This window comes from Sodiomyces alkalinus, assembly GCF_003711515.1.
Source record: "Sodiomyces alkalinus F11 unplaced genomic scaffold SODALscaffold_10, whole genome shotgun sequence".
Taxonomy (NCBI): domain Eukaryota; kingdom Fungi; phylum Ascomycota; class Sordariomycetes; order Glomerellales; family Plectosphaerellaceae; genus Sodiomyces; species Sodiomyces alkalinus.
Window position 1 is genome coordinate 1215813 of NW_021167088.1, and position 23168 is coordinate 1238980.

Genomic DNA, 23168 nt, shown 5'->3' on the forward strand with positions numbered 1-23168 from the left:
GTATCCTGACCGACGCTGAAAATTGATCTAGTTCACCATCAGTACTGTAAGCTCAATCTGGTATCTTGGTAATAATAGACGTCCCGCCTTGTCACCCTTGCAATTTGGCTCGACTCTAGACAAAGAAAACGACAAAAAGAGATATACAAAAACAAAAAAAAAAAAAAAAGATAACATGGCCTGCCAGACAAAGGAGACGAAAAGTGTGTGGTGCAGTCAAGGAAAGAAAACAACTGGAAGGCTTTCCTTTCCCACTTGGTTGACCGTCCAGGTCCTGATGTACGAATCCCCTGGTTCTCGGCTTGCCGTAGTCGACCCCTAGGAACATTCGGGGTTCCAGTCCAGAGGTGACGACGCACCAAACAAAGGGACCGAGAGGTCTTGGGCCTGGTTCCCCGGCTGTCTCTCCCCCCCCCCCCCCCCCCAAAAAAAAAGGGGGGGTCAATGCCGCCAGCATCGCTCTCAAACGCACGATCCCCTCCCTATTCACATTCAAGTCGCTAGCCAACTCCACAACCTCGGAACCGCCGCAAATGTAATAAATATATAGAACAAAGCACCCCCAAAAAAAGAAGAATCCCCTTTTGTTGGTTGCCCAACGATGCAAAATCTTTTTGGTCCCCGATGAAAGCGAGTGAAAAAATGACATGTCCGTTTCCCACAGCGTCCAGACTCCCGACGCGTCTGCATTTGCCATATGAAAAGAGGAAAAGCAAAAAGAAAAACGAAAAGAAAAGCGGAAAAGAGGGAATAAAAAGAATAAGAAAAAGAAACGTATATGGTGTCAGAGAAGCCCAAACTCTCCATACAGAAGGAGCGAAAGGACGAGATATGACCCGGTTCATCATTTTACCGGTATTGCTCCCAGTTTCCACATCGACGTCTCCAGCCCTTTGCGCAGTCCCCTTGCTTCACCTCGGTCCGCTCGGTCGGGATGGCCCGCTCGGAGGTGGAGGACCTTGGGGGCCACCGTACCCACCAGGTGCCGGTTGTCCCGGATGTGGGTGACCTGGCGCCGGCGGTTGACTAGCCCATCCCGTCTCGACTCGAGCATAGTTTGTATACATCGGGGGTCCACCGGGACGTGAAGCGAACGGCGCGTCAGCGCCGGGAGGTCCTAGCTGACGCTGACCCTCCATCGTCCGGAGCGGGGGTAGTCTGTCCTCCGACTGTGCGGGATGGCTTGCTGGTTGCCCACCTTCGTACGCCTGCCTAGCTATCGGCGGCAGATTGGCCGGCGCAGCCGTGGGCGTTGGCGTCCCGTAGTTTGGCGTTGTGAACTGCGGTGCGCCACCAGTCCGACGTCGCCGTGTCGGTCTTTCCCCCGATGATTCGCTCGATGCCTGGGGAGCCGCGCCCTGTACCGGCGTGCCCCTCTCCACCCGGAACGAGCCCGGGTAGCTCGCCGGGCTCGGTGGTCCTGCCGCTTGCTCTCGCAGCGGCGTCTGGAGGACCAAGTCTTGTAACCGGTCTCGTTCCGCCCGATAGTAGTCCCTTTGCCGGGTCATTTCATGCAGTTCGGCCTGGAGCTCCCTTTTCTCAGCCTCGAGCTCTCGATTCTGAACTTCCATCGTCTGCTCCTTCTCTTTCTTTCTCTGCCGGTGTTGCTGTGAAGCTATCGCGTTCTTGTGTCGTTTTTGATCGGCCGCCTTGGAGGCAAGCCGACGATCGACCGGTATCTCCAACGTCTCCCCGTCGTGCCCCGGCTGCATTCGGAGTATCGTCTGACCGTCGCTCGTCTCCACGCCTACTCCCAAACTCAGGCTTCGGTATAGCTCTGTTGGCGTCCCCATCCCCCGTCCGAACTTGCCAGGCGGCCCACTGCCGGGCAACGCGGCGGATGAGAATGACCTGTCCTGAGAAGGCGCAGGCGATGCTGCGTTCCCGGGGATCCCCTGTGCTCCGGCTAGAATATCTCGTGGTTGCGGTGTGCCCGGGAAAGAAGGCCCCCCCGGTCCGAACGGTGGCATATGGCCTATGATCGGTTGCGACAGGGAACGTGGTGGTGTTGTAATGGCATTGGGCGGTCGACCGAAGGAAGACTGGGGGCCCGAGAAAGGCAAGCCTGTCCCGGGCGGAGATTCCGACTGACCTCCTAGATCTGCCGGCAGCGGCCGCTTCGTGGCAGGGGCAGCAGGCTGTAGACGCGGCGGCTGGTTGCCTGTGGCATTCATGTCGCTTCTCGGCAGTCCCGATGATGGCCGAGGGGGTTTGGGGCTCAGAATGCGTCGAGGGTTATTCAGTGCCGGGAGATGATAGGCGCCAACCGGAGAGTAGTTCTCTGCCGGATTGTGTCCGCGAGGCGTTCCGGTAGAATGAGTCGCAGGGGAATCAGGCGGCTGCTGCCCACCAGGACTCTGGCCGGGGAACACGGGGCGCAAAGAACTTGCCGTGGAGGTCCCGCGTCGGGTATAGCCGCCTCCGGGTGTCGAGCTGGCGTCGGGGACGTGCCGTCTCTCGGAGGCGGACATTTCGGGGGGGTTAATCAGGCCATGAATGCCTAGCGATCGTGACCGTGAAGAAACTGGCCTCGGTTGGTCTCCAATAGACTGGCCGGGACTGGGACCCTGATCTTGAGACGCCGTATTCCCGGTATCGTCTCGAGCTACCGAGGCTTGATCGGTCGACGCCGCTGCCGCTGCCGCTGCCGCTGGTGCTCGGGGAGACTGTGGGGAGAGGCGGGTCGTAGAGTGAGGCGCGCGACCCCTCTGCGACATCGGAACCTGTTCCCCTGCAGTTTCGTGATCTTGAGAGCGCAACCATTGACTGTTCTGTATCTCGGCAACTGGCGGCGTGTGGGCGAGCCTGGGGGAGTTTTGGCCAACGCAAAGCGTCTCGTCCTCAGCCTTCGGGGGCTCAGCAGGCGCCGTAGAGTGATTTTGATTTTGAGCCTCTTGTCCGTTGCGACCCTCTCGGTTGCACTGAGGCTGATCCGAGGCCCGGACAACCGTTGAAGATGTCACCGCCAGTTTGTCAGCTTGTTGTTGTTGGGGCTGACCGGCCCGAGACCAAGCGTCCCCAACAGTACTTTTGAGTGGAAGTTAGACGAAATGTGAAGAGAATGGGAAAGCGGGGGGAGGCAAAAAGACAGAATGGCGCGTCGAAGATATGCCTGGCGGTGGCTAAGGAGAACGGCGCTGATCACCGAAAGGGCCAATGTCGTCGTTGTGGTGACGAGTAGGAGCCGTGCACGTCAATGAGCCAGTCATAGACTCGCAGGTCGAGTACGCTTCTTGAATGGCTGGCTACCTTAGATAGAAAAGAGGCCCGGTGAACCTAGGAAAGATGCGGAAACCAGAATGGGAGCAAGCTCGCTGGAATCCGCCAAGAGAAGGGACAAAGGGTCAGATGAGGACCGGCTCGATCGCGTGGTAGTGTACCTTAGTGATATATATTAAGGATAATAATGATGTTGTAGTTATTGTTGCTCTGCAAAATGTCGCCTGGGTAGTCGGAGAAAACGAGAAATATCACAAAGAGGCGCCCACGAGAACCGGGAGGAGGAGCAAAGGTGGGAGAGGTACGGAGTAGTGTTGAACAGAACCGTGTGGGGGGTGGGTGGGTGTGAGAGAAGAGCAAAAGCAGGAGAGAGCAGAGAAGTACGAATAGATGTTCGGTCAGCCATCACAGGGCGACCCCCTTCAAAGACGTCAGACAGGGTCCAGACGCGTGGATCAATCAATCACTTCACCCGGCCTTCCCTTTTTCTCATTATTGCTGCACAAGCGCTTGCTCTCTGCCCTCGTAGTTGTACTTCGTAGTCACAGTCACCGGTCTCTGGTGGCCACTGCGCAGAAAAGCTGCGAGGCAGCAGGATGGCTGCCCAGTGACTTGCCGACGCCCAGAATGCTAGGATGTCAGGGGGAAAGGGGGGAAGGGGGGGAGGGGGGTACGTCTGTCGACAACCATTCGGGTCTAGCTGTAGGTGAAGGGGTGAAGGGGATTGGAGTGTGCCGGGGTGCATGTTGAGAATCGACAAGGGGGGAGCTGTGGATATGCAGATGCGGATGGGGCTTACATAAGCCATCTCGTGTCGTCTGGGACCAAAGTACTTGGTAAATGGGCGGTGGGGGTGCACATGCACCGCTATCTGTTTTTCTTTCTTTTTCTTTTTCGTCATCTGCTTTTCTTGTTCTTGTTCTTGTTCTTGTTCTTCTTTTTTCCCTCTTTTCTCTATTTTCCCCCTTCAGGACCGTCGGTCTTTGCTTGGGTGACGGTCTCAAGTACCTGGAATACGCAGAGGAAGGGTGGCTTGTGTGAGTTTGGTCTTGGACAATGACGGATGACAAACCTCCTCAACACATCGTTGAACGGCGTATCGAGAAGTCCGACCCGTCCCGTCCCGTTGCGTAGCGTAGCGTAGCGTTGCGTTGCGTTAGCCTCGACTGCAGAAAGCGACTCAAGGCAAGTATTTGTAAAACCGTGCGAGTGAGTAATGGAGCAGTATAAAGCAGATAATTTGTCGACTTCCCTCCGCGGCCTCAGAATACTGGCAAGGTCGAGTCCGCTGAGCCCCTGACCCCACGGGCGGTGCCGAGCATCGGGGGTGAACGGGGACGTTCGAAGATGAGCCGATCGTCAGTGTGATTGCTCTCCGCTCTGGTAGTGATGGGATCATCGTGTCACCCGGTGGATTTGATAACTAGACTCGGCTTGCTTGCCCGGTACCCCCATGGAAGAACCCAATTCAGACATGGCAAGTATTATATTGGGTATTGATTGTGTGTGGCAACTTTGCGCAGTTCAGATAGTGTCATCCAGGGATCCAGGATCAAGAGTGGGCATTCATTAGCCCGTCCCTTTTGCTCTCAACTCTGGTACCGTTGTACGTCGGCGTAGCCACGAACTGGTGGCGGCGGGGAGAAATGCGACAGTCCACGGATGGATGAGTCTCATGATGGCTTGCTTTTCGTCCTCTCTCTTGGGCTCCTGGACCTGAGCAGGCCATGGAATAGCAAGGACATGCCATCGCACTTTCCCCAGACAGCGGTAGTGACCGAGAAGAGGACCGGCCTACCGGATGGTGGTTCGGCTCGAAGCCGATAGGGATGCATGGTAGAGCTCGGGGCACAGAGTCTGTCAAGCCGCAACCTCATCCTGGAGCTACCCATTGCAGAGAATACCCGGAAAATATGCAGCAAGGGATAAGACGGAGATGGCTGCCGAGATTAAAAGTAGGAAGAAGAAGACGAAGAAAAGAAGGAGAACGGGCTTACCTACCAGGGAAGATGAAGACAATTTCTTCTTTCTTCTTTTTTTTTTCTTGGCTTTCCTATCACGTCCCAAGATGTGCTCGGTCTGCGCAGCCGCCGCAATAGTAGATTGCAGTGGGATTCGCATGGCATACCGCTCGGTAATTACGAAGTATTAAACGCACAATTGTTTTGTGTACAACGTACGGTTCGTGAGGTTGAGTTTCAAACCCGACAGGATGGAAAAAGATGAACTTGTGGAGAGAGAACTCTTGGTGGTTTACTCGGTAGGTGGGATTTGAGGTGGATGCGCGGAAAGAGGATGACATGGGATGCAACACAATGGACCCTCAGGCACCTAGGTAACTAGTACATACGTAATTGATACCTACCTTAGGCGAGATGGTAGCTGTCATTGAAGGATCTTCGTCGTGCGTTGGCAAGTGCAAGCCTGCGGAAAGCACCTGCCTATGAATCCAATACCTACCTTATTTGACGAAATTGGCCCTGCCTAAGGTATGTACCTTACCCGTAGCTCACAACGTATAAGGTTAGCAAGGCTCTCGAGTTTTAGCACCGAAACTAGCGTGGCGGTACCGTGGCGGCGCGGGTTGTACCTCGTAGGTACTCCGCACGAAGTATTGGAATAGTGGCAGATATTTGCATACTTCGTAAGGTCCCTAAATACTTTACAGTCAACCGATTCTCCCCCCGAGATAGTCTGGTTAAGGAGCTCTTTCTTGAAACGGCGCTCGCTCCAGATGAGGGTCGTGAAGGTCGTTTGAACGGAGTAGGTGCATGTATTTACCGTACACACGTACATAAGGTACCTTGCTCATGCGCACCTGGTATTTGACTTCGCACATTCCTACCGGTACCTTACCCACGTCAGATGAGCTGTCACTTATTTCTCTTCTGACCGACACGCTAATAAAGCGCTTCCTTTGCACGTCGTTGTATCGTATCTGCACCAAGTACCGTACCTCTTCCGTACTACGGATACCCCGTATAAAACGTATGAATTGGGCACTGACGAGGCCACGACCCACAGGATCATGACGTTCGCCTCAATCCCCGGTCAATCCCTCCGCCTTGTTCGAACATCCCCGACCTAATCCCTGTCCTAACCAACCCCTGTTCCTGAATCGAATCCCCTCTCCCTGCTGCCCGACCCAAATTTGTTTCTCGCGGGGGGGCAGCACAACACAACAAGCACCTGCACACGCACCCATGCGACCATGCAGCAGCCATGCAATCAACCAACCACCCCGGCTGCGCCTATCTGCAGTAGCGTGGCCAATTGGCTTGCTCGCCGGTGGGAACAACGACCACGACGACCAGTCATTTCAGCCTTTCGCCATCAGACTTGGACCAAAATGAAAGTTGATTTTGACGCCCTGTCCTGGCACTACGAAGTACGTTGTACTTCGTACTTCTTCGTCGCTCACCCACCCACGTGATGGTGACGATGCCAGTTGTCGGGACAGCTCATCAAAACTGCGGGAGAGTGCCCTTGTTTTGTTCTTGGTTTTGGTTCTTGCGGCGCATTGGCTGAGCTCTCATTATTCGTACCATGTAGTTTAATGATGCTTTCTTGGTTATCGGCTTGGAGAAAAGGGCGCCTCTTCATTCTCTTTCTTTTCGATAAGTAATCGGGCAGGTGACACAATGCGAGACATAAAGAATGACATGCTCGAGATTCTGTTCGCACACGGTGGCCTTGGCGCGAGGGGTCAACTTATGAAGTTATGAAAGCTGCGCACGAGTTCACAAAGGTAGTACAGAGTAATAATACCCGTTTGTGACCCAAGATCGACCTAAAAGATGTCAATGTTACAATCAACCTCGAAGGTATCTCCGGTAACTACGTATCCTCGGGGAGTAGACGTATCTACGAATACGGCGTGCTCGGCCTTGTTCTACCCAGCAATCCGGAACGCCGTTCATCACTGACCACCGTGCCAAACGAACTCATGCCAGACATATCAGCATATCTCACGCACGTATCCGTACACAACACCTCTCCCGAGGAACTTCTTCGGCTTTCTTTTTTCTCTTTTATTTACAGAACAATTTGTCGTATTCAGCTGACTTGACGGCATAATGCCACCCCGTCGCGGAAACGGAATAATTATGTTACGAAGTGATGACCTGGTAGGTGGGTGGTATGCACGGATGGATACTTCGTACGCCAAACAACTCGCTAAAATTATGAACGCTCAAGCATAACCGTTCTTCTGGGACACCGTCTTAGTAAGCCAGCGGAACAGCTCCAAAATTCCACTCGTGGCGCTTGCCGCTTAATTATGCTCTCACCTGTCCACCACGATGTCTCTCTCTTCTTATCTCTGTGTCGTCAAGAAAACGACTCGTCTTGTCCATCATGATCAGGCGACCAAGAGAAATATTAGGGGAGATATTCGTCGATACGGAGGGCACATTCTCGTCCTCCATTGTACGATTATGAAGTTCGACACGCACACATTGCTATGCTACCTGCCTTATGAAGCGCGGTCCCCTGCCAGGTCCACGGTGGTTCCCGGCAACTGGCTAGCCGTTCACGGAATTCATTGCGGACTAGTCGCGCTCGGATGCCAAGTCTGCATCCGCACGTAGTGTGACCGAACCATGTCATCACACACGAGTGGATATATCTAGGAAGAGATCCCGAAATGAGACGAACGCGCCGAGACGACTGTGCCCTCCTCGCACGCCCTACCTGACGATCGACAACTGACATGGGGGCCAGCAGTGTGACAAGGAACCGAACGAAGTTCCATGAATCTGCTGGGGCGGCAAGACGAATTGAGATCTGAGCAGAATCCAGCGGCCCCTTTCCGTTCGTGCTGCGAAGCTAATCAATCTCGTCTCACTCACAGGTTCTCTATTCGATTCGTACATACATATTCGTCTCAAGCCACTGAACCATGATCTAACCATGACGCTGACGCGCGTGTGCAGAAGTCCGTTCCCTGTTGGCACTTTGATTTGACCGGCCCGTCCCTAGCAGGCAGGCCGTCAGAAAAGCAGATGGCCGCCCGGCGCCTACAACGTACATACGACCTGCTCGCACGTACTCCGACTAGGTCCTCCTTGCAACGCGGAGCTTCGGTGCTCAGACGCTTATAAGAACGAACCATTCGCTTGTATCATTTCCTGGTTTTGTCTTGGCTCAACCTGGAGAGTTCCATTCCTACGGAGCTACGAAGCGGGCGACTGGTGAAAGGGATTCAAAAACACCAAGGGAGTTGGGTTTGGGGGAATAGGAAACCGGGAAGGAAAAAAGAAAAGAAAAGAAAAGAAAGATGACAAGAAGCGGGCGAACAGAGATTCAACGGCATCGCACGAACCTCTCGAGCAGAGCAGAAGCAAGTAACCTACCTACCTATAAAGGTTATGCAAGGCGAGATGGTATGCATTAGGCATGCCGGCACTGACACGGCAGGCGCACACCAGGGGTACCCCGTTCCTCGTTTATTCGCAGGGGGGCAATGAAATGAAGCCGCGGGTGTGATTCCGAGTCCGCCGGACGTGGGTATGTATGGCCCAAGAGACAATGGCCCTGGTCATAGGAATACGGACGCGATTGATGAGAATGAGGAGAGCTGGATCAGCTGATTGAAAGAGCGCGTGTCGGAGCGACGCGTTCGGCGGCAAGGTCCAGCACAAGCAGCACCAATGGATGGTCAGCAGCCGATTGAACAGCACCGTTGTCCGGACTACGCGCAGCAACTCCCGATCATGTGTCTGGAACCCCAATTTACGTTGCACAGAGGTGGCTCGAGCCTCTGAAGCAGATGACTGCAGGAGTTGCTCAGCACAGTTCTCCCGTATTACATACAGGAGGTAACAACAGCGAGTCGTCAAGGCTGCTGGCATTATTTGAGCTGACGACGGCTTTCCCGGGTCTCTGGTTTCTAGACAAACATGTCCTTTTCGATGTGGTTCCGGAGAGTCGACCAGGCAGAACAGGCAGATACAAACACCCCTCTGCCTCTCCTGTCTTTCTTCTGCCTTTCTTCTTTCTTCTTTCTTTACTACTTTTTTTTCCCCCGCCGGCATCGAGGGACTCGGAGTCTTCATGCGCACGTCGCTTTGTTCTCCCAACCATGACTACTACATGCTATTGTATCATCCGTACTTCATACCCTATGTCTTTTGCCCGTCCCGGCCTGTCGTCGACTTCGTATCCATACCCCACTCCCTTTCCCCTCGCTCCGGAGTAATTGCTCGAAGCCGAATGTTTGTCCAGTTGGTGGCGGTGGTGAGCACGGCCGACATGGGTGTAAGAATTAATGATATTAATGATCCATCTCTGTCCTGACCTATGCTCGATAAACAGTTGGGTCCTTTTTTTGGGTGGACCACCATCAACCGCAGTTGGTGTCAATTGGCGTCCGTCGGCGTCCATTTATTCGTATTATTTACAAGGCGAATATCAACGGATATTCCTCTGCCATGAAACCGGATGAAAGGCCCGCAACCCGCGCGTTTTAATGCCATGTTGCCTAGTAGAGGATTCCCCTCCGAGATGCGAGATGCGATTGTTGGCCACATTAAAGATTTGTCGAAATAGACTCGGCCAACTCGAGCAGTGTGTCATCATCGTCCATGTCACCGAATGAGAAGACGTCGCGAATATTAAAGTAACATCGAGGACAACCCGCGTCACCACCTTTCATCCGGATCGATCCAGGTTAATTATCCTTCATTGGAGGTTTTACGGAACATTAAAACGTACAAGTACAAGTACGGGATGCTGGGATAAGGGGAGAAGGAAGAAAAAACCCCGCATTGCCAATATACGCCCGTGACAGCCCCTCGACAGCCCCTCGACAGCCCCTCGTTTCTCCAACCTCTAGTCCAGTTGCTCACATTACACCGTACTCATTCATTCACCTCTCTCACGCTTTCGAAACAAGACTTTCCTCGCCCATCCCTACCTCCCTACCTCCCTATAGCGGCAGATCAACCGACAACCATGGCGCCGATCCAGCAATGGACAGTGGAGGAGCCCTACCTCAACCTGCACTGCGCATTGGGCGAGGGACCGTACTACGAGAAAGAGACCAACACGCTGCGCTTCGTCGACATCAAAAAGCACCGGGTCCACAGCGTCAACCTCGGCGAGGGCCCTTCGTCCCTCAAGACCCTCCAGCTCGACGGGCCGGTCGGCGTGACGGCCGACATTGAGGGCGTCGACCCGGCAGAGAAGATCCTCGTCGGGCTCAAGTACGGACTCGCGGTGCTGGACCGCCGCACCGGAGAGTACGAATACATCAACAAGACGTACGAACCGCATAATGAGCGCGTGCGCACCAACGACGGCGCCGTGGACCCCAACGGCCGGTTCTGGTTGGGATCCATGACCGACTTTAACCTCGGTGACTTTCAGCCTGAAGGCATGTAACCTACCCTACCCCCCCCCCCTTTTTTTTTTTTTTTCCCTGTCGTCCTCTGCCGGCCGAAAGAAGAGGAAAAGGAAAAGGAAAAGGAAAAATGCAACTAACGAACCCTCTTTCACAGGCGGCCTACACCGCTTCGACGGCAAGACCCCCCAACAGCAAGTCCTCACCGACCTCACGATCCCCAACTCGATCGGCTGGTCCCCAGACACCAAGACCATGTACTTCACCCACTCGTCCGCCCGGACCATCCACGCCTTCGACTACGACGCCGCGGCCGGCGGGCGGTACGGCGCGCCGCGCGTCTTCTACGTGCACGACGGCCCCGGCGAGCCCGACGGCTTCCGCGTCGACGAGGAAGGGAACCTCTGGCACGCCGTCTACGGCGAGGGCCGCGTGCTCAAGATCTCGCCCGCCGGCCAGCTCGTCGGCGAGGTGCGCCTGCCCACGCGCAACATCACCTGCACGCAGTTTGTCGGGACCGAGTTGTTCTGCACCACGGCGTCCATGGATCCCGGCGACGACGGCGACGACCGGGCCAGGGAGCTGGGGGGTGCTTTGTTCCGCGTTGATGTTGGGGTGCGGGGGGTGGACTTTTACCGGTTTAAGCTGGAGTGAAAATGGAAAAAAAATGATTTTTTTTTTCTCCTTTTTTTTTCTCCTTCACTTCATCACGAGAAACGAACCAGCGAGAGAAGGAATAAAACAAGAGTCATAGTCGACATGGATGGCTGGGGATAGACGAGACGAGACGCGGACGCATATACAGGCCGCATGGGGCTTGAAGAGAACGGCACATCTGTTTCGGGGATCCCGGTGACTAGCTAGCTAGCTGGCTAGCTGCGGAACACCCACCTCTGATACGGCTCAAACCGACATGTCTTTCCTCTGTCGCTCACCGGTGAATCCTGCAAGTGCTAGCCCGTGCCCACGGCGGGGAAGGAAAACAAGGATTTGAAGGCATCTTGGGACGCCGGGGCGGGATGCAAATGAGGTGCAGCCACCGGCATTCTTAGTGACTGTAACCCAGACGTGCATATGCATACGTAACACGACCGAGGCATAGAACGAAGCAGGGGATCTTTTTATAAAATTAAAATTAAAATGAAAAAAAGACCTCCAAACTGGGTTTGCCAGAGTCGGTCAAATCCGTTCGAAACGAGAGACTAATTACTTGGTTGCCAACGTGCTCGGCTGATCCTCTTTTGGGCAGCAACGCTTCTTAGATCATCCGTCGCCCATGACGCCAACTAGACTATTCCAGAGCTTTTGTCTAGGCCTGTTTCTCTTCTAACCATGGCTTCGTCTTGATTTCTTGTAAGACCTACTTTCCTCTCGATTTTCTTGAATGCCAAGTTATGTATGCCCCACGTTCTGTTTTCTTCATGTTTCCTTTCTTTCTTTTCTTTCTTCATTTTCTTCATTTCTTATTCTCCCATTTCCGCTTCTCTCTGGTTTGTAATGCTGTGGTTTTGCCTCCTCCTATATCGCCTCTCGTCTTGCCACATGTTTCCCTCCTCCCCTTAAAGTGACTCATAGCCTCCTGCATAGCCTATCATCATGATGCCCTCACATCGGAGAATTTCTGTCGTGTCTCTCTCTTCTACCGTCACCGGTCATCAGGAGCCGCATGTCTAGGGTAATGGTGGGGATTGTCGTAGATGGGACATCTTCCAGACTGCGTCGTCCATCATGCGTGACAGCTCATCAACGGTCCGCCCGTCTCGCCCTGCCACCGGGGGGCAGCCCCTAGTCGTTGGTTGGTTTTGCGTCATGCAACTCGTCGGCGGCGGCGTCGGCATGAACGGGAAACAAAGGTGGCTTAGGAGGACGAAGGGAACGAGCAGGGGAGGCGGGAATAGTGGATGGTGGTAGAAGGACCAGGGATATGTTTTTCTTTTCTTTTCTTAAAAGCATGCAAGTTTTCTTGACACGTTGGGCTGAAGGCTCCGCCTTCGTACTTGCTTGAGCACGAACAGAGGAACTTCGCGTTTCTGCAGTACGTTGTACGTGCCTCCATCGTCGTCCCTTGCCAACCGGTGTATATGCACTTCAATGTACGGATACACCCTCTTGTTTATCTGAGCGCGTACATGCGGACCGGGAAGATGTGTCTCGGGAAGCCAGACTGTAGCTCCGTCCGGACGAGCTCCAACCCAGCCTCTTCGAAGAGATCGCGGAACTTTTTATCGATCCTGTACGGTGTGTTCGCATGCTGGTGTCAGTTTCTCTCTCTCTCTCCCTCCCGAAAAAAAAAGGAAAAAAGGAAAAAAGGAAGCCTCCCCAAACCAAGCAACGCACCTCGTAACACTACTATCAACATCGTCAAAAAGATCCCGACCGCTGGTGCTCAAATTCTCCTTCACAACGATAAAGGCCTCACCGCCGGGCCGCAGGGCAGCCTTGCACCGGCGCAGGTAGGCGACGAGCTGCCCGTCGGTGAGGTGGCCCAGACACCACTGGTTCCAGACGAGGTCGTAGACGACGTCCGGTTCGGGCTGCCACTCCTCGAGGCCGATGTTGGACACGGATGCCACGCCCGGGTGGGCGGAGAGGGAGGCGGTGAACTTGGCTATCGGTTCGACCACGTCCATTTCCTCGGCCACGTCGAGGAGGAGGCCTTGGGTGATGCGACCGATGCTATTATACTGGGATGGAGAGCCGCGGGAGAGCGGCAAGAGTCTTGAGTCAGTTGTCTGCTTCATCTGCGTCTTGCGTCGGGATTCGGTATGGTTCGTTTTTTTATTTCTTTTTCCGTCCCCTGCCCCTGATTTCCTCTTAGTCCCCCCTCTCTGACTCTCTCTCTCTCTCTCTCTCTCTCTCTCTCTCTCTCTCTCTCTCCATCCCACGATGTCTCTATTCCTATGCTTCATGGCTCCCTCCCTAGGACGAGCGGTACTTTCAAGCTAGGGCCAGTATGTGTCCACTGTCCACTTAGCTGCGCCCTCGGCACGGACTCAAGCAAGCCATGTTACCGGGGATACGGCACCGGGACGGGCTGATGCGCGGGTCCTCCCTCGTGCAGGAGCGGTGAGGGAGAGCCCCGGGGGGGCAGTGAGGCAGGGGGTGGCCGAGGGCGGTGTACACTAGAAGGAGACGGCGGAGAGAGGGATAAAGTGAATCGATCGTCCGGCCCACCCCCGGCGAGGGGCAAGGAGCGAGGCGGTGAAGACGATATCGAGGACCCCCCGGGGGGAGCAGTGCACATGCAGATGCGGCTCTCAGGCACGGCATACGCCAAGAGACGGAGGAGAGAGGGACAGAGGGAGAGAGAGAGGCAGAGAAAGAAGATGCAGGGCAAGAGAAGCAAGAGAAAGAAAAGAACGAAAAAAAAAAGATGGAAAAAAGGAAAAAGAAAAAAAGGAAAAAGAAAACTCACCCAGCCCCTCCTTCCAGAGCACGACTGACCGTCCGCAGACCGGTCTTGGTACCAATGCCAAGCTTGGCGAGAAAGGCACGCGAGCCCTCCAGATCGGTGTGGCTGATGTGAGAGTACCCGCCGAGCATGCCGTTGACGTCGGCAGAGATGGACTGCCAGTAGGAGCGTCCGTCTGAGGCGCTGATGCGCGCGTCTGCGGGTTCTGCGTCTGGCGGTGTGCCCGTCATGGTTTCGTCGGCGGTCGGGGTCGGGGTCGGCGGTCGGCGGTCAATCGAGGCGAGGAGTGGTTGCGAGGTTGGTAGACGGGGCGGTGAGAGGAGAGAGATGACGTTTATTTCGCAAACTTGATTGTGCCTTTTTTTCTTCTTTTTTTTCTTCTTCGTGGTTACTGATTTGATGCAGAAAGGCCGTGTCACATTATCACTTGAAGCTGTTTGTGAATGTGAGTGAGATGTTTTCCGAAAGTCGACCACTGGAATAAGATGTAATTATGGATATATGAGAACAACGATTATGAGAGCGACTGGTGAGAGTTGAGAGAGGGGAGCGAGACCAATAAAACCTAGTTGACCCATTTTGTGCATGCTACCGTTTGATTCAATACGCCCCTGCCAGGGTTAGAAGCGTTAGCTCGAATACAACGTAAAATGATTAGCCAAGGATAACAGGGACCCCTGCGAGTAGTACAACCAAATATAAGGAGAACAATGGTATTTTTAAGTACCTCTACTATATAAAATTCTAATACCTTTCCTTAATACTCTTAATTAATAGTTAGTATCTTCGCTATCTCTTAGTAAAACTAGTCTAAATAGTGTAAGAAATGTAGTAATAGCTTTACCTAGCTTAATATTAGTCTCATAGCGATATTTGATTTTATACCTCCCTATATACAATAGATAGAAAAGTACGGACCGGCAGCGTAATCTAATAATCAATTAAGACATAGGGCTAAGTTTTGAGCTAACGTTTCTAATCCTGACAGAGGTGTACCTTATCCTAATAGACCGAGTCTCCTCGCTATCTGATTTGATATAAGTGACAATGTCACTTAATATGTGTTAGGTAGTGTACACGAGTACGTACATAGCTATAGGTCTGCCGCGGGTTATAAGTTTAGCTCTCTGGATACCCTAAGGTTGCCCTTTTGAATCCTAGAAGCCCTAGGTCCTATAGTACTGGCTGGCCAGAGATATGCCTGGACAGGGCCTTAGGACGGGTACCTGGTCTGGGATAAATATTCCAGCTCATCATCTCTCACATTTCAGAGAAGTCGTTACGACGATACAGGGATATACGATACGACGGCAAGATTCCAAATGCGTATTCAACGCTTGCTTGGCTATTTTCTTCTTCTTTCCCATGTCTATCTCTATCCTTCACTTCTCCTTGTTCTTTTCGTTTCCAACCTCTCCTATTCGATTCCATAGCTCTTTACAAAAGCTAACAAATAAGCAAAGAGGAAGAAACAAAAAAATAATTAAACAAATGCAAAACAAGATGCTAAAAGCTTTGGATGCCAAACCACTTAGACCGGAGGACTCTCTCAGGTGATGATGCCCGCTTGTCGTGACACAAAGAAGGAAATTTTGAAAAAAAAGTTCAAACGAAGAGAAGAGAAGAGAGAGAGGGGGGGAAAAAAACCGAAAGAGGCCGGTAATGAAAACAACGTCCCAGGGAACCAACTCAGAGGACGTAGCCACCATGACCAAGACACCTCCACTCGCGCACGCCGCGGCCCTCCTCGAGCTCGACACACCACCAAAGAACCTCCTTGGCCCTCTCCAACAGCCCGCTCTCCTCATGCGCCCGCGCCAGCGTGAACCAGGCCTCGGGATAGTCCCACGAGGAGCCCAGCTTGGTGAGGCCGCTCAAGAGCCCGTTGGCCCGGTCGCGCGCCGCGAGCCGGTCGATCAGCGGCAGGGACGTCGCCTTGTAGGCGGCCGGCAGGGTCTTGTCGTCGTCGGCTTGGGGACCTTTGGTCCCGCCATTCCTTGCGACTAGGGTGACGACGGCAGCAGGGGCAGCAGCAGCAGGATCCGAGTTGGTGGTGGCGGGGTTGATGCCCAGGCCGATGGGCGTCGAAGGCAGGCCCTGCGATGGCGTCGTGATGCGGGGGATGGAACCGGACGATTGAAGCGAGACGCACACGAAATTGTCCTCCACTGTGGCGAGGTCGGGCATGGTCGGTAGGGGGAGGAGCTTCTCGGAGTAGAGGTCGAGCAGGATGTTGGAGAGACCGACGATGGCGGACGGATGGTCGGGGAAACGGGTGAGGGCGGCTTCGAACTCGGAACGAGCATCGAAAGGCGCGCCCTTGGCGAGCGACAAGTATCCCAGCTAAAGTATTTTATTAGCTGACGTGCATGCGATTAAGGAGAAAACAAAGGAAGGAAAAAAAGAAAAAAAGGGGGGGGGGGGGGGGAGGTTGTTCTCTCATACCTCGGCCCAGACGTCACCCCACAATTCGTCAATGCTCTTCTTCTCTGCCCAGCCGGGACTCTGACTCGATGCCGAGATCGTTTCTGCTTCCCGCTCAGTCGCTTCCAGTCCCTGGACGAGCTTCTGCGCCTCCGCGATGGCACCCCGGCAGTCCTCAAACATCTCCGCCCTCCGATAGAACCCTGCCACCACGAGCCAGACCCTGATGAGGAGCGCCACCCGCTGCTTACGCTCGTGCTCTGCGCCGAACTGGATAATCGGCAAGGGGCTGGTAATGGTGTACGTCGCGTCCGACGTGATCTCAGGGTAGGAGGAGACCGTCGACCTGGACCCCTGGGATGCGACCGAGTTGCTATGCGATAATGTTTGCCCCCGGGAGAAGGACGAGGCCGCAGGTTGACGCTTGCTCGGGGTAGTGCCATGGTCCCCTCGCTGCTGGGCGGCGTCATGGGGACCGGGAGCGAAGAAGCCTTCGCCATCAGCCATGGTAGCAGGTGGGGGGTACGAGCCGGCACTGGGCGCCCTCCGACGACCGGTGCTCTGATCCCTTTTCAGCAGGCTGTTGCGCTTCCCCGACTCGCTCCGCGCCCGACGCGCGCTGGACAATCTCCGGGACGGTCGCCTCTGGACCGCGTGTCCATTTTCACCCGTCACTTGTATGGTCGGGGCGATACTAGCCGTAGTCTGCGTCGTTTGCGGCCGTGTCGACACCGACGCCTTTTCACTCTCCAGGGTCGTGTTCATACCCGGGCCCGCGCCCGCGCTTGGCTTGGCCGTGTCATGCGACTTTGCCGAACGCCCGCCGAAAATGCTACCTTTGATGCTCCGGAACGTACCCGCCGAGCTCTTCGGCGCCTGCGGGGGCGCGGGAGCCCCTAGCGCAGACGACTTGTTGGGGGACGCCTGCACGTCGCCAAAGAGCCGCGAGAAGAGAGAGAGCAGTTCGTCGCTCGCGTTCACCGCCACCTCCGGGCCCTCCAGCAGTTCGACGAGCATGAGCTGCGAGACCTGGATCTCGAGGAGGCTCTCCCGCTCCGCGTCGTCCATGTCATCGACGAGGCCGCGTCGGCGCTCCTGACTCTTCTCGTCGGCCGCCTCGAGCTCGTTCAGATGGTCGCTCCTGAAAAGCGGATGCGTCGTCGTCCCGAAAAGAACGGTTGGGTCCTTGAACTGCTCAAAGGCGCCCTCGCAGGCTCGTGCCGCCATCGAGAAGTCTTGCCTCGCGCTGAGCAGGAGGGCCAGCAGGTGCCAGAGAGATATGAGCGAGCGTTGTTGCCAGAACGGCCCATGGTAGTGGTTAGGGGTACCGGTACCATCGGCCGACTTGTTGGAAATCAACGCCGACTTGACAAGCTCGATGGCGGATGACAGTTCCCGCCGCTCGGCGAGCAGTAAGCCCAGAGCAAACAGGCTGCGGACGTCTCTCGTGCGGCCCAATTCCGGGGTAAGAGCCTTGCGGAGACAGCGAATGGCTTTCCCCTGGATTTCGGTCCTGGCGACGGCATCGTACGTGACGCGAGACCAATGCGCATGGGAGAGACCGATAGCCTGCCAGGACAACGCCACGGTGCTAGGCGGGACCTCTGGGTGCAGAGGACTGGTGGTTTCCTCGATTTCCGGCAGGGTCGTTCCGTCCGAGACGCCTGCCTTCAGTTGGGGCAATCTCGCCATCATGTCCTCGAGCTCACCGCCAAGGTCTCGTGCCTTTTCGGCGGCGTCCCGGCCCCCGTACCGACACAGCGCCAGTATGCACTGCGAGATGGTTTCGAGAACGGTGGCATCATCATCGAGTGCCCCTTCCAGATGGCCCGTCTTGTCCACACGGGCCTTGCCATGCTTGACGAGGTCCAGGTACGAATCGAACGCTTTGAAGGCTAGGCCGAACTCGGCGACGGAAAGGTGGACGAGGAAAAGGCATCGCAGTATCGTGGTCGAATGGTACGTCTTGGTGGCAGCGCGGTAAAGGACGTCCAGGACGCGGCGGCTGATGCCCTGACGTCCATCGGGACCGAGATGATCCTCACGCCAACCGCGACCGCAAAGGAGAGACCAGTTTCTCATGGTGAGTTTGACAAAGTTCTCAACCTCTTCACGTTCTTCGTCCGCCCGGGGGAACTTGGTCTCGTTCAGGAGCAAGGCTTCGTAGGCCGTCTCCACCTTGGCCAACTCGGTGCGTAGGTGAGCTCTCGCCGAGGATTCTTCGGCGGGAATGCTCTTCGGATGACCGGTGGGGTACGGGAGGTCCAGCTCGAGTATGGTGGACAAGGCGGTGAAGTATTCGTTCCACACCCGCCTCCTCGGCACAGAGCCCCTGAATCCATGGCCTCCCAGCGACCCGCCAAATGCATCCCAGTAATCGGCCCAGGACCGGAAGCATGCCAGCGAGTTGGGGTCCTCCAGCGACCGTTCGTTTGCGCGCAGGGCCTGGCTCTGCAGCATGCAGAACTCGGTCAGGAACAGCTCGGAGCAGTATCGTAGTTGCTTTCCGGTGGCCTTGCCGAAGGGGACGGCGGACAAGGTCGGCAGGGCGGCCTCGAAGATGCGCAGCGCTTCTTCCCTCTGTTTGCCAACCACCAAGCAGTCGGCTTTCAGGTAGGCGGCCTTGAGAGCGCAGACGTTGGTCCACTCGGAGGCCTTGTGGGTCGGGTCGAACTGAATTTGTTCGAGGTCGAGGCGAGAGGGGAGTCGGACGCCAGCCAGACTGTATTCGCCGACGGTCCAGTGAAGCCAGCCAACGCAGACCTGGGCCTGAAACTTGTCTTCTAGGAACTGTGCTTCATTCTCTATGACCTCGAGAAGCTTCGGCAGTTGGTTGGACACGTCGAGGTCCTTCGCGGTGAGGGCGGTCGAGGGACGAGAGGCAATGCCGGGTTGCTTGGCAGCGGTGGAAATGGAATGTTCGACCTCGGCGGTCAGGGCGAGACCTGGGCGGAGGAGGCACAGTTAGCACAGAGGTAGAGAGTAGCAGGGAAGAAGGGGAGAAGGGCGGACGGGAGTTCAAGGCGTACAGGCTCGGTCCGGGGCATGTTTCCGGATCTTGCGCACGAATTCGGGGACGGCCTCCCAGTTGCCTTCAGCCCTGGCAGCGCAGAGGGCCTGGATATAATGCGCAGCCTTGACGGGGTCCGGCTGAGAAACGAAATTGATAGACACGTTAGCTTGAACGACATGCAATTGACATTTGCAGCCCCATCTTATGGTAGCCGGAGACCTGAGAGGTGGGAGAGGGTGATCTAAATCAATTCCAAGGAGCAGCATTGAATTTACCATGTTGCGATGAGGCACACAGCCCGGGCAGTCGAGGAGAGACGAAGCCACAACGCTATAATGGCCCTTGACAGCGACGAAGCATGATAGAAAAGGAGATATCGGGGCCGCCAGACGACTAGCGGAAGGTAATGTCGTCTTTCCTTGACGCTGTGGTTCCGTGGTGGGTAGATAGGTATGAAGGAAGAAGAGAGACGGGATTTATTACGGAGGTGGCGTTACATGAAGGTAAGGAAGGTGGGATGCAGCTTTTCGATGGACGTTCTCACGTTTCTCACGTTTCCAGGTTCCCAGAAACATTCTGACGCGGTACTTCATAAGGTACCTGACCTGTACGCCACATAAGGCGGTCAGCCGAGTAAGGTACCTGTCGTCTTACCAAGCGCAATCATGGACTGTCCAGGTGCCTGCGGGTTGGCCAGGAACAGCTCCAAGCTGCCTTCAGTTCCAACATAAGGTAGCACAAGCACAGCTAGCGAAATAGAAGTACCGAGTACTCCATCATAGTGCACATCGAGCAGAGTATAAAAAGTATCTTGTACAGCTGTTTTTTCACTGGTTACTCGACCAAGTCAAGGCAAGCAAAAAAGCCAGCCAACCAATAATTCCAGCCATTGATGACAGAAGATATCCACAGGGTACTCTGTATAAAACATCTTCAGGTACCTTATTATGAAATGCGCAACGTAACCTCTTAGGTACCTTTACAATCGAATGTGACTTGAAGAAAAAAAGTTTCGAACTTCCTCAACTCCAACACTCAAGACCAGACCTTCACTCACCCAGTGTCATAGATAGGTAGTCTTATGTTTACGACCCAGTTTATTTCTCAAATTTTCTAATTGAGCTTTCTACCCTTCTCAAATTCGAAGCCATGTCGCTGCCCCCGGATCTGCGCGTCCTCTGTCGCCGCTTGACATCGACTCCTCCCAGCCAGCTCCCTCACTCCCTTCCAGCCTCTATCAACCAGGTCCTGCGATGCAAAGACATCCTGTCCATTCAGCATGACCCCAAGGCCAAAGATGGCTCTTCTGAAGCTTCCATGCTCGTGCATAAGCTGAAAACGATCATCACGACCCTGCTGAATGGAAAGACCGCTGCTGGGCGCTTCACAGGGGCGGCCTTGGCCAAGGCTGTAGTGGACGTCGGCGGATGGGAATGTTTGCGCGAGTCGGGTCCATGGGTTCGCGGCATGTTGAACATACTTCAGGTTGGATAAACCCCATTTGTTGACAACTGGACTGACATTGCCTTTTATTCTTTTCCGCTCATCTAACTGGACCATCAGAAAAATGATCCTCTCCCGGCCAAGGAACTCTCAGTCGTGGGCCTGGTCAGGATATACACCCTCGTCCACGACTATCAGACCCTCACTCGCGAGATCGCCACTCCCACCATGGCTACTTTCTTCAATGCCTGTCTGCAACTCATCAAGCCTCCTGCCGCAGGCCAGCGCCAGAGAGTATCTTCCGCTCTCGTCGAGACCATTCTCGACGCCTTCTCGTCCCTCCTGCCTTTATACCCTACCACGTGTCGCCCTTTCAACAGCCAGATCAGAGCCGCTATTCGAACCTATCTTGCGCCGACCTCCTCAGACGACACCTTGGTCCCGCTGTCTCTGCAGCGTGCTAGCCGTCGGCTTGCCATCTCGCTCCACTTCACCCTAGCCGGCAAGACTGGGCCCAGCGACGCGTGGGCGAAGCTCATGGCCGATGTCATGGACGACTTCGGCCTCGCTGCCTTCCAGGTCTTCCGTGCCGTCAAAGAGGGCGTCGACTCCTCCTCCATCCCCCCCTCCCGGTCCCAGCTCGACTTCAACGGTCCACCCCAGGGCACTTCATCGTCTCTCGAACTACCCGAGTGGAAAGGCGTCCGGGCCGGGAGCCAGAGGCTCATCGGCCTGCTTCGTCTCATGGCCGACATGCTTCGCTATCCCACCAAAAGTGCCGTGTCCATCCCCGTCGGCACTCTGGTAGATGTCGTCAACCGGCTGTGTCTCATCAGCCGTAGCCGCAAGTCTCAGTCCTGGGAACAGGCTCTGGAGACACATCCGGCCGTCGCCAGGGAGGAGAAGGAGGAGCTTTGGAGCGTCGTCCCCGCCATTCACATCGCGGCTTTGGACCTCCTTCTCGTCCTCGTCGCGAGACTGCGATACAACGCGCTCCCCTTTGCGTCGGAGGCTGTAGATAGCGCCGTTCTTGCCCTGAAATCCGGCGTCGACAACTCTGCCGTACGGCTCGCGACGTACCGTCTCTTCTCCGTTCTGCTCCCCATCTGCGGAGCCGGCATAGCGAAGCCCACCGTGGACACCATCAGCGTCGTCATCCTCGCCTGCTGCAGGGACCTCCAACAGCATGCGGGCCATCTCGACGACGTGAAGGTTTCTGTGCCGGCGAAAAAAGGCGCGGAGGCCAAGAGGAACGGGGCCGCGGTCACGGCCAACGTAGACCTCTTCCTACCGCAACAGCAACAGCAGCAACAACAACAACAGCAGCAGCAACAAAACGACGCCGCCTCGAAAGCCTCCACCATCGCACCCCTGTCGACAGAACATCGCGCCGCGGCCGAGACCCTCCTCGCCGACCTCCTGACCCACCTCCCGCAACGGCACCTCAAGCCCGGCCTCCGCGGCCTCCTCGACCAGACCGCCATCCTCGCGCAGTGCAAGGGCGCCATGCTCGCCAGCGTGCTGAACCCGTACATCAGCGACACCGGCAAGAGCCACCCCAGCATCCTGCCGCATCTTTCGCGCCAGTTCCCCCGCGACCAGGGCGTCGAGATCCTGCGGTCCAACATTCGGACGTCGGCGGCCCAGACCACGGGCGACGGCATTCGCTTGGCCGCCGGATTCGAAGAGCTGGAGGAGCAAGAAGAAGAAGAAGAAGAGGAGGAAGAGGAAGAGGAAGAGAATGGCGACGAACGAGCGGCATCCGAGATCAAGGTCGTCGGCGGCGCGGGTCCAGATGGGGACCAGGTCATGAAGGGCGCTGGGGCCGCCAACGGGACGAACCGGGACGGGGCTACACCGGCGGAGACGATCGTCGTCGTGGCGGCGGGGTCGGAGGACGTGGGCAGGGCCTCTGAAGCGGAAACCGGCGAGAGCCCGTTCCTGCGGCGGGAGGCGTCGTCGATGTCGATGTCGTCGATCGAGGTGGCGGGGGATGCGTCCACTGCACAGAAGCGGAAGCTCGAGGACGTTGATGCGGATCCGCCGCAGAAGCGTCAGGGTGTGGACACGAAACGGGCTGCCATGCCGGTCATTCCTGATCGTTCTGCTGATGCGGGGAAAGATGGCGCAGCAGGTGATGAGAGCGATGATGGGAGCGTTCACCTGAACATGGAGCTGGATGATCTCGATGATGACGAGGACGATGATGACGAGGACGATGATGACGAGGACGATGATGACGAGGACGATGATGACGAGTAGGGTGGTGGGTTTACTGAGAGGAGAATATTGTACAGTTTTTGACGTATTGGGAT

General features: G+C 55.5%; 9 protein-coding genes across 9 annotated transcripts; 3 read left to right on the plus strand and 6 right to left on the minus strand.

Moving 5' to 3' along the window:
* Positions 1-70: 70 nt before the first annotated feature.
* Positions 71-804, minus strand: SODALDRAFT_56434 (hypothetical protein). Its single transcript, XM_028615483.1, has one exon. It carries the CDS (start codon positions 695-697, stop codon positions 116-118), a length of 582 nt encoding a protein of 193 aa, XP_028463828.1. The 5' UTR covers positions 698-804; the 3' UTR covers positions 71-115.
* On the minus strand, positions 805-3199 carry SODALDRAFT_56433 (hypothetical protein). The gene has a single exon (XM_028615482.1). It carries the CDS (start codon positions 2715-2717, stop codon positions 912-914), a length of 1806 nt encoding a protein of 601 aa, XP_028463829.1. The 5' UTR covers positions 2718-3199; the 3' UTR covers positions 805-911.
* A 1851-nt stretch (positions 3200-5050) lies between these two features.
* SODALDRAFT_56485 (hypothetical protein) lies at positions 5051-5478 on the minus strand. The gene has a single exon (XM_028615484.1). It carries the CDS (start codon positions 5338-5340, stop codon positions 5104-5106), a length of 237 nt encoding a protein of 78 aa, XP_028463830.1. The 5' UTR covers positions 5341-5478; the 3' UTR covers positions 5051-5103.
* Positions 5479-8494: 3016 nt separating this feature from the next.
* Positions 8495-9505, minus strand: SODALDRAFT_56493 (hypothetical protein). The gene has a single exon (XM_028615485.1). The coding sequence runs from the start codon at positions 9273-9275 to the stop codon at positions 8667-8669; it is 609 nt and encodes a 202-aa protein (XP_028463831.1). The 5' UTR covers positions 9276-9505; the 3' UTR covers positions 8495-8666.
* Positions 9506-9961: 456 nt separating this feature from the next.
* Positions 9962-11340, plus strand: SODALDRAFT_56508 (regucalcin). The gene is made up of 2 exons (XM_028615486.1): positions 9962-10594; positions 10719-11340. Exons 1-2 carry the CDS (start codon positions 10174-10176, stop codon positions 11213-11215), a joined length of 918 nt encoding a protein of 305 aa, XP_028463832.1. The 5' UTR covers positions 9962-10173; the 3' UTR covers positions 11216-11340.
* Positions 11341-12699: 1359 nt separating this feature from the next.
* On the minus strand, positions 12700-14284 carry SODALDRAFT_328410 (DUF858-domain-containing protein). Its single transcript, XM_028610683.1, has 2 exons — positions 13977-14284; positions 12700-13237 (listed from the first exon to the last, which is right to left on the minus strand). Exons 1-2 carry the CDS (start codon positions 14201-14203, stop codon positions 12784-12786), a joined length of 681 nt encoding a protein of 226 aa, XP_028463833.1. The 5' UTR covers positions 14204-14284; the 3' UTR covers positions 12700-12783.
* A 790-nt stretch (positions 14285-15074) lies between these two features.
* SODALDRAFT_56590 (hypothetical protein) lies at positions 15075-15596 on the plus strand. The gene has a single exon (XM_028615487.1). The coding sequence runs from the start codon at positions 15171-15173 to the stop codon at positions 15528-15530; it is 360 nt and encodes a 119-aa protein (XP_028463834.1). The 5' UTR covers positions 15075-15170; the 3' UTR covers positions 15531-15596.
* Positions 15280-19950, minus strand: SODALDRAFT_316295 (hypothetical protein). The gene is made up of 4 exons (XM_028609309.1): positions 19686-19950; positions 19427-19547; positions 16419-19342; positions 15280-16316 (listed from the first exon to the last, which is right to left on the minus strand). Exons 1-4 carry the CDS (start codon positions 19686-19688, stop codon positions 15663-15665), a joined length of 3702 nt encoding a protein of 1233 aa, XP_028463835.1. The 5' UTR covers positions 19689-19950; the 3' UTR covers positions 15280-15662.
* A 475-nt stretch (positions 19951-20425) lies between these two features.
* Positions 20426-23115, plus strand: SODALDRAFT_346152 (hypothetical protein; the record flags this gene model as incomplete). The annotated part of the gene is made up of 2 exons (XM_028613241.1): positions 20426-20895; positions 20974-23115. Exons 1-2 carry the CDS (start codon positions 20560-20562, stop codon positions 23113-23115), a joined length of 2478 nt encoding a protein of 825 aa, XP_028463836.1. The 5' UTR covers positions 20426-20559.
* Positions 23116-23168: the final 53 nt, after the last annotated feature.

What these genes read in the sequence shown, in the direction of transcription:
- SODALDRAFT_56433 (XM_028615482.1), bottom strand. Translation starts at nt 2,717, where the DNA reads ATGTCGCAGAGGGGTCGCGCGCCTCACTCTACGACCCGCCTCTCCCCA.
- SODALDRAFT_56485 (XM_028615484.1), bottom strand. Translation starts at nt 5,340, where the DNA reads ATGCGAATCCCACTGCAATCTACTATTGCGGCGGCTGCGCAGACCGAG.
- SODALDRAFT_56590 (XM_028615487.1), top strand. Translation starts at nt 15,171, where the DNA reads ATGCCTGGACAGGGCCTTAGGACGGGTACCTGGTCTGGGATAAATATT.
- SODALDRAFT_56493 (XM_028615485.1), bottom strand. Translation starts at nt 9,275, where the DNA reads ATGAAGACTCCGAGTCCCTCGATGCCGGCGGGGGAAAAAAAAGTAGTA.
- SODALDRAFT_316295 (XM_028609309.1), bottom strand. An exon ending in ACATGCCCCGGACCGAGCCT is followed by an intron (nt 19,343 to 19,426) that starts GTACGCCTTGAA and finishes TCCTCCGCCCAG; the next exon opens with GTCTCGCCCTGACCGCCGAG. An exon ending in GGGGTGACGTCTGGGCCGAG is followed by an intron (nt 16,317 to 16,418) that starts GTATGAGAGAAC and finishes AAAATACTTTAG; the next exon opens with CTGGGATACTTGTCGCTCGC.
- SODALDRAFT_56434 (XM_028615483.1), bottom strand. Translation starts at nt 697, where the DNA reads ATGGCAAATGCAGACGCGTCGGGAGTCTGGACGCTGTGGGAAACGGAC.
- SODALDRAFT_328410 (XM_028610683.1), bottom strand. Translation starts at nt 14,203, where the DNA reads ATGACGGGCACACCGCCAGACGCAGAACCCGCAGACGCGCGCATCAGC. An exon ending in GCTCTGGAAGGAGGGGCTGG is followed by an intron (nt 13,238 to 13,976) that starts GTGAGTTTTCTT and finishes CCAGTATAATAG; the next exon opens with CATCGGTCGCATCACCCAAG.
- SODALDRAFT_56508 (XM_028615486.1), top strand. Translation starts at nt 10,174, where the DNA reads ATGGCGCCGATCCAGCAATGGACAGTGGAGGAGCCCTACCTCAACCTG. An exon ending in CGGTGACTTTCAGCCTGAAG is followed by an intron (nt 10,595 to 10,718) that starts GCATGTAACCTA and finishes CCTCTTTCACAG; the next exon opens with GCGGCCTACACCGCTTCGAC.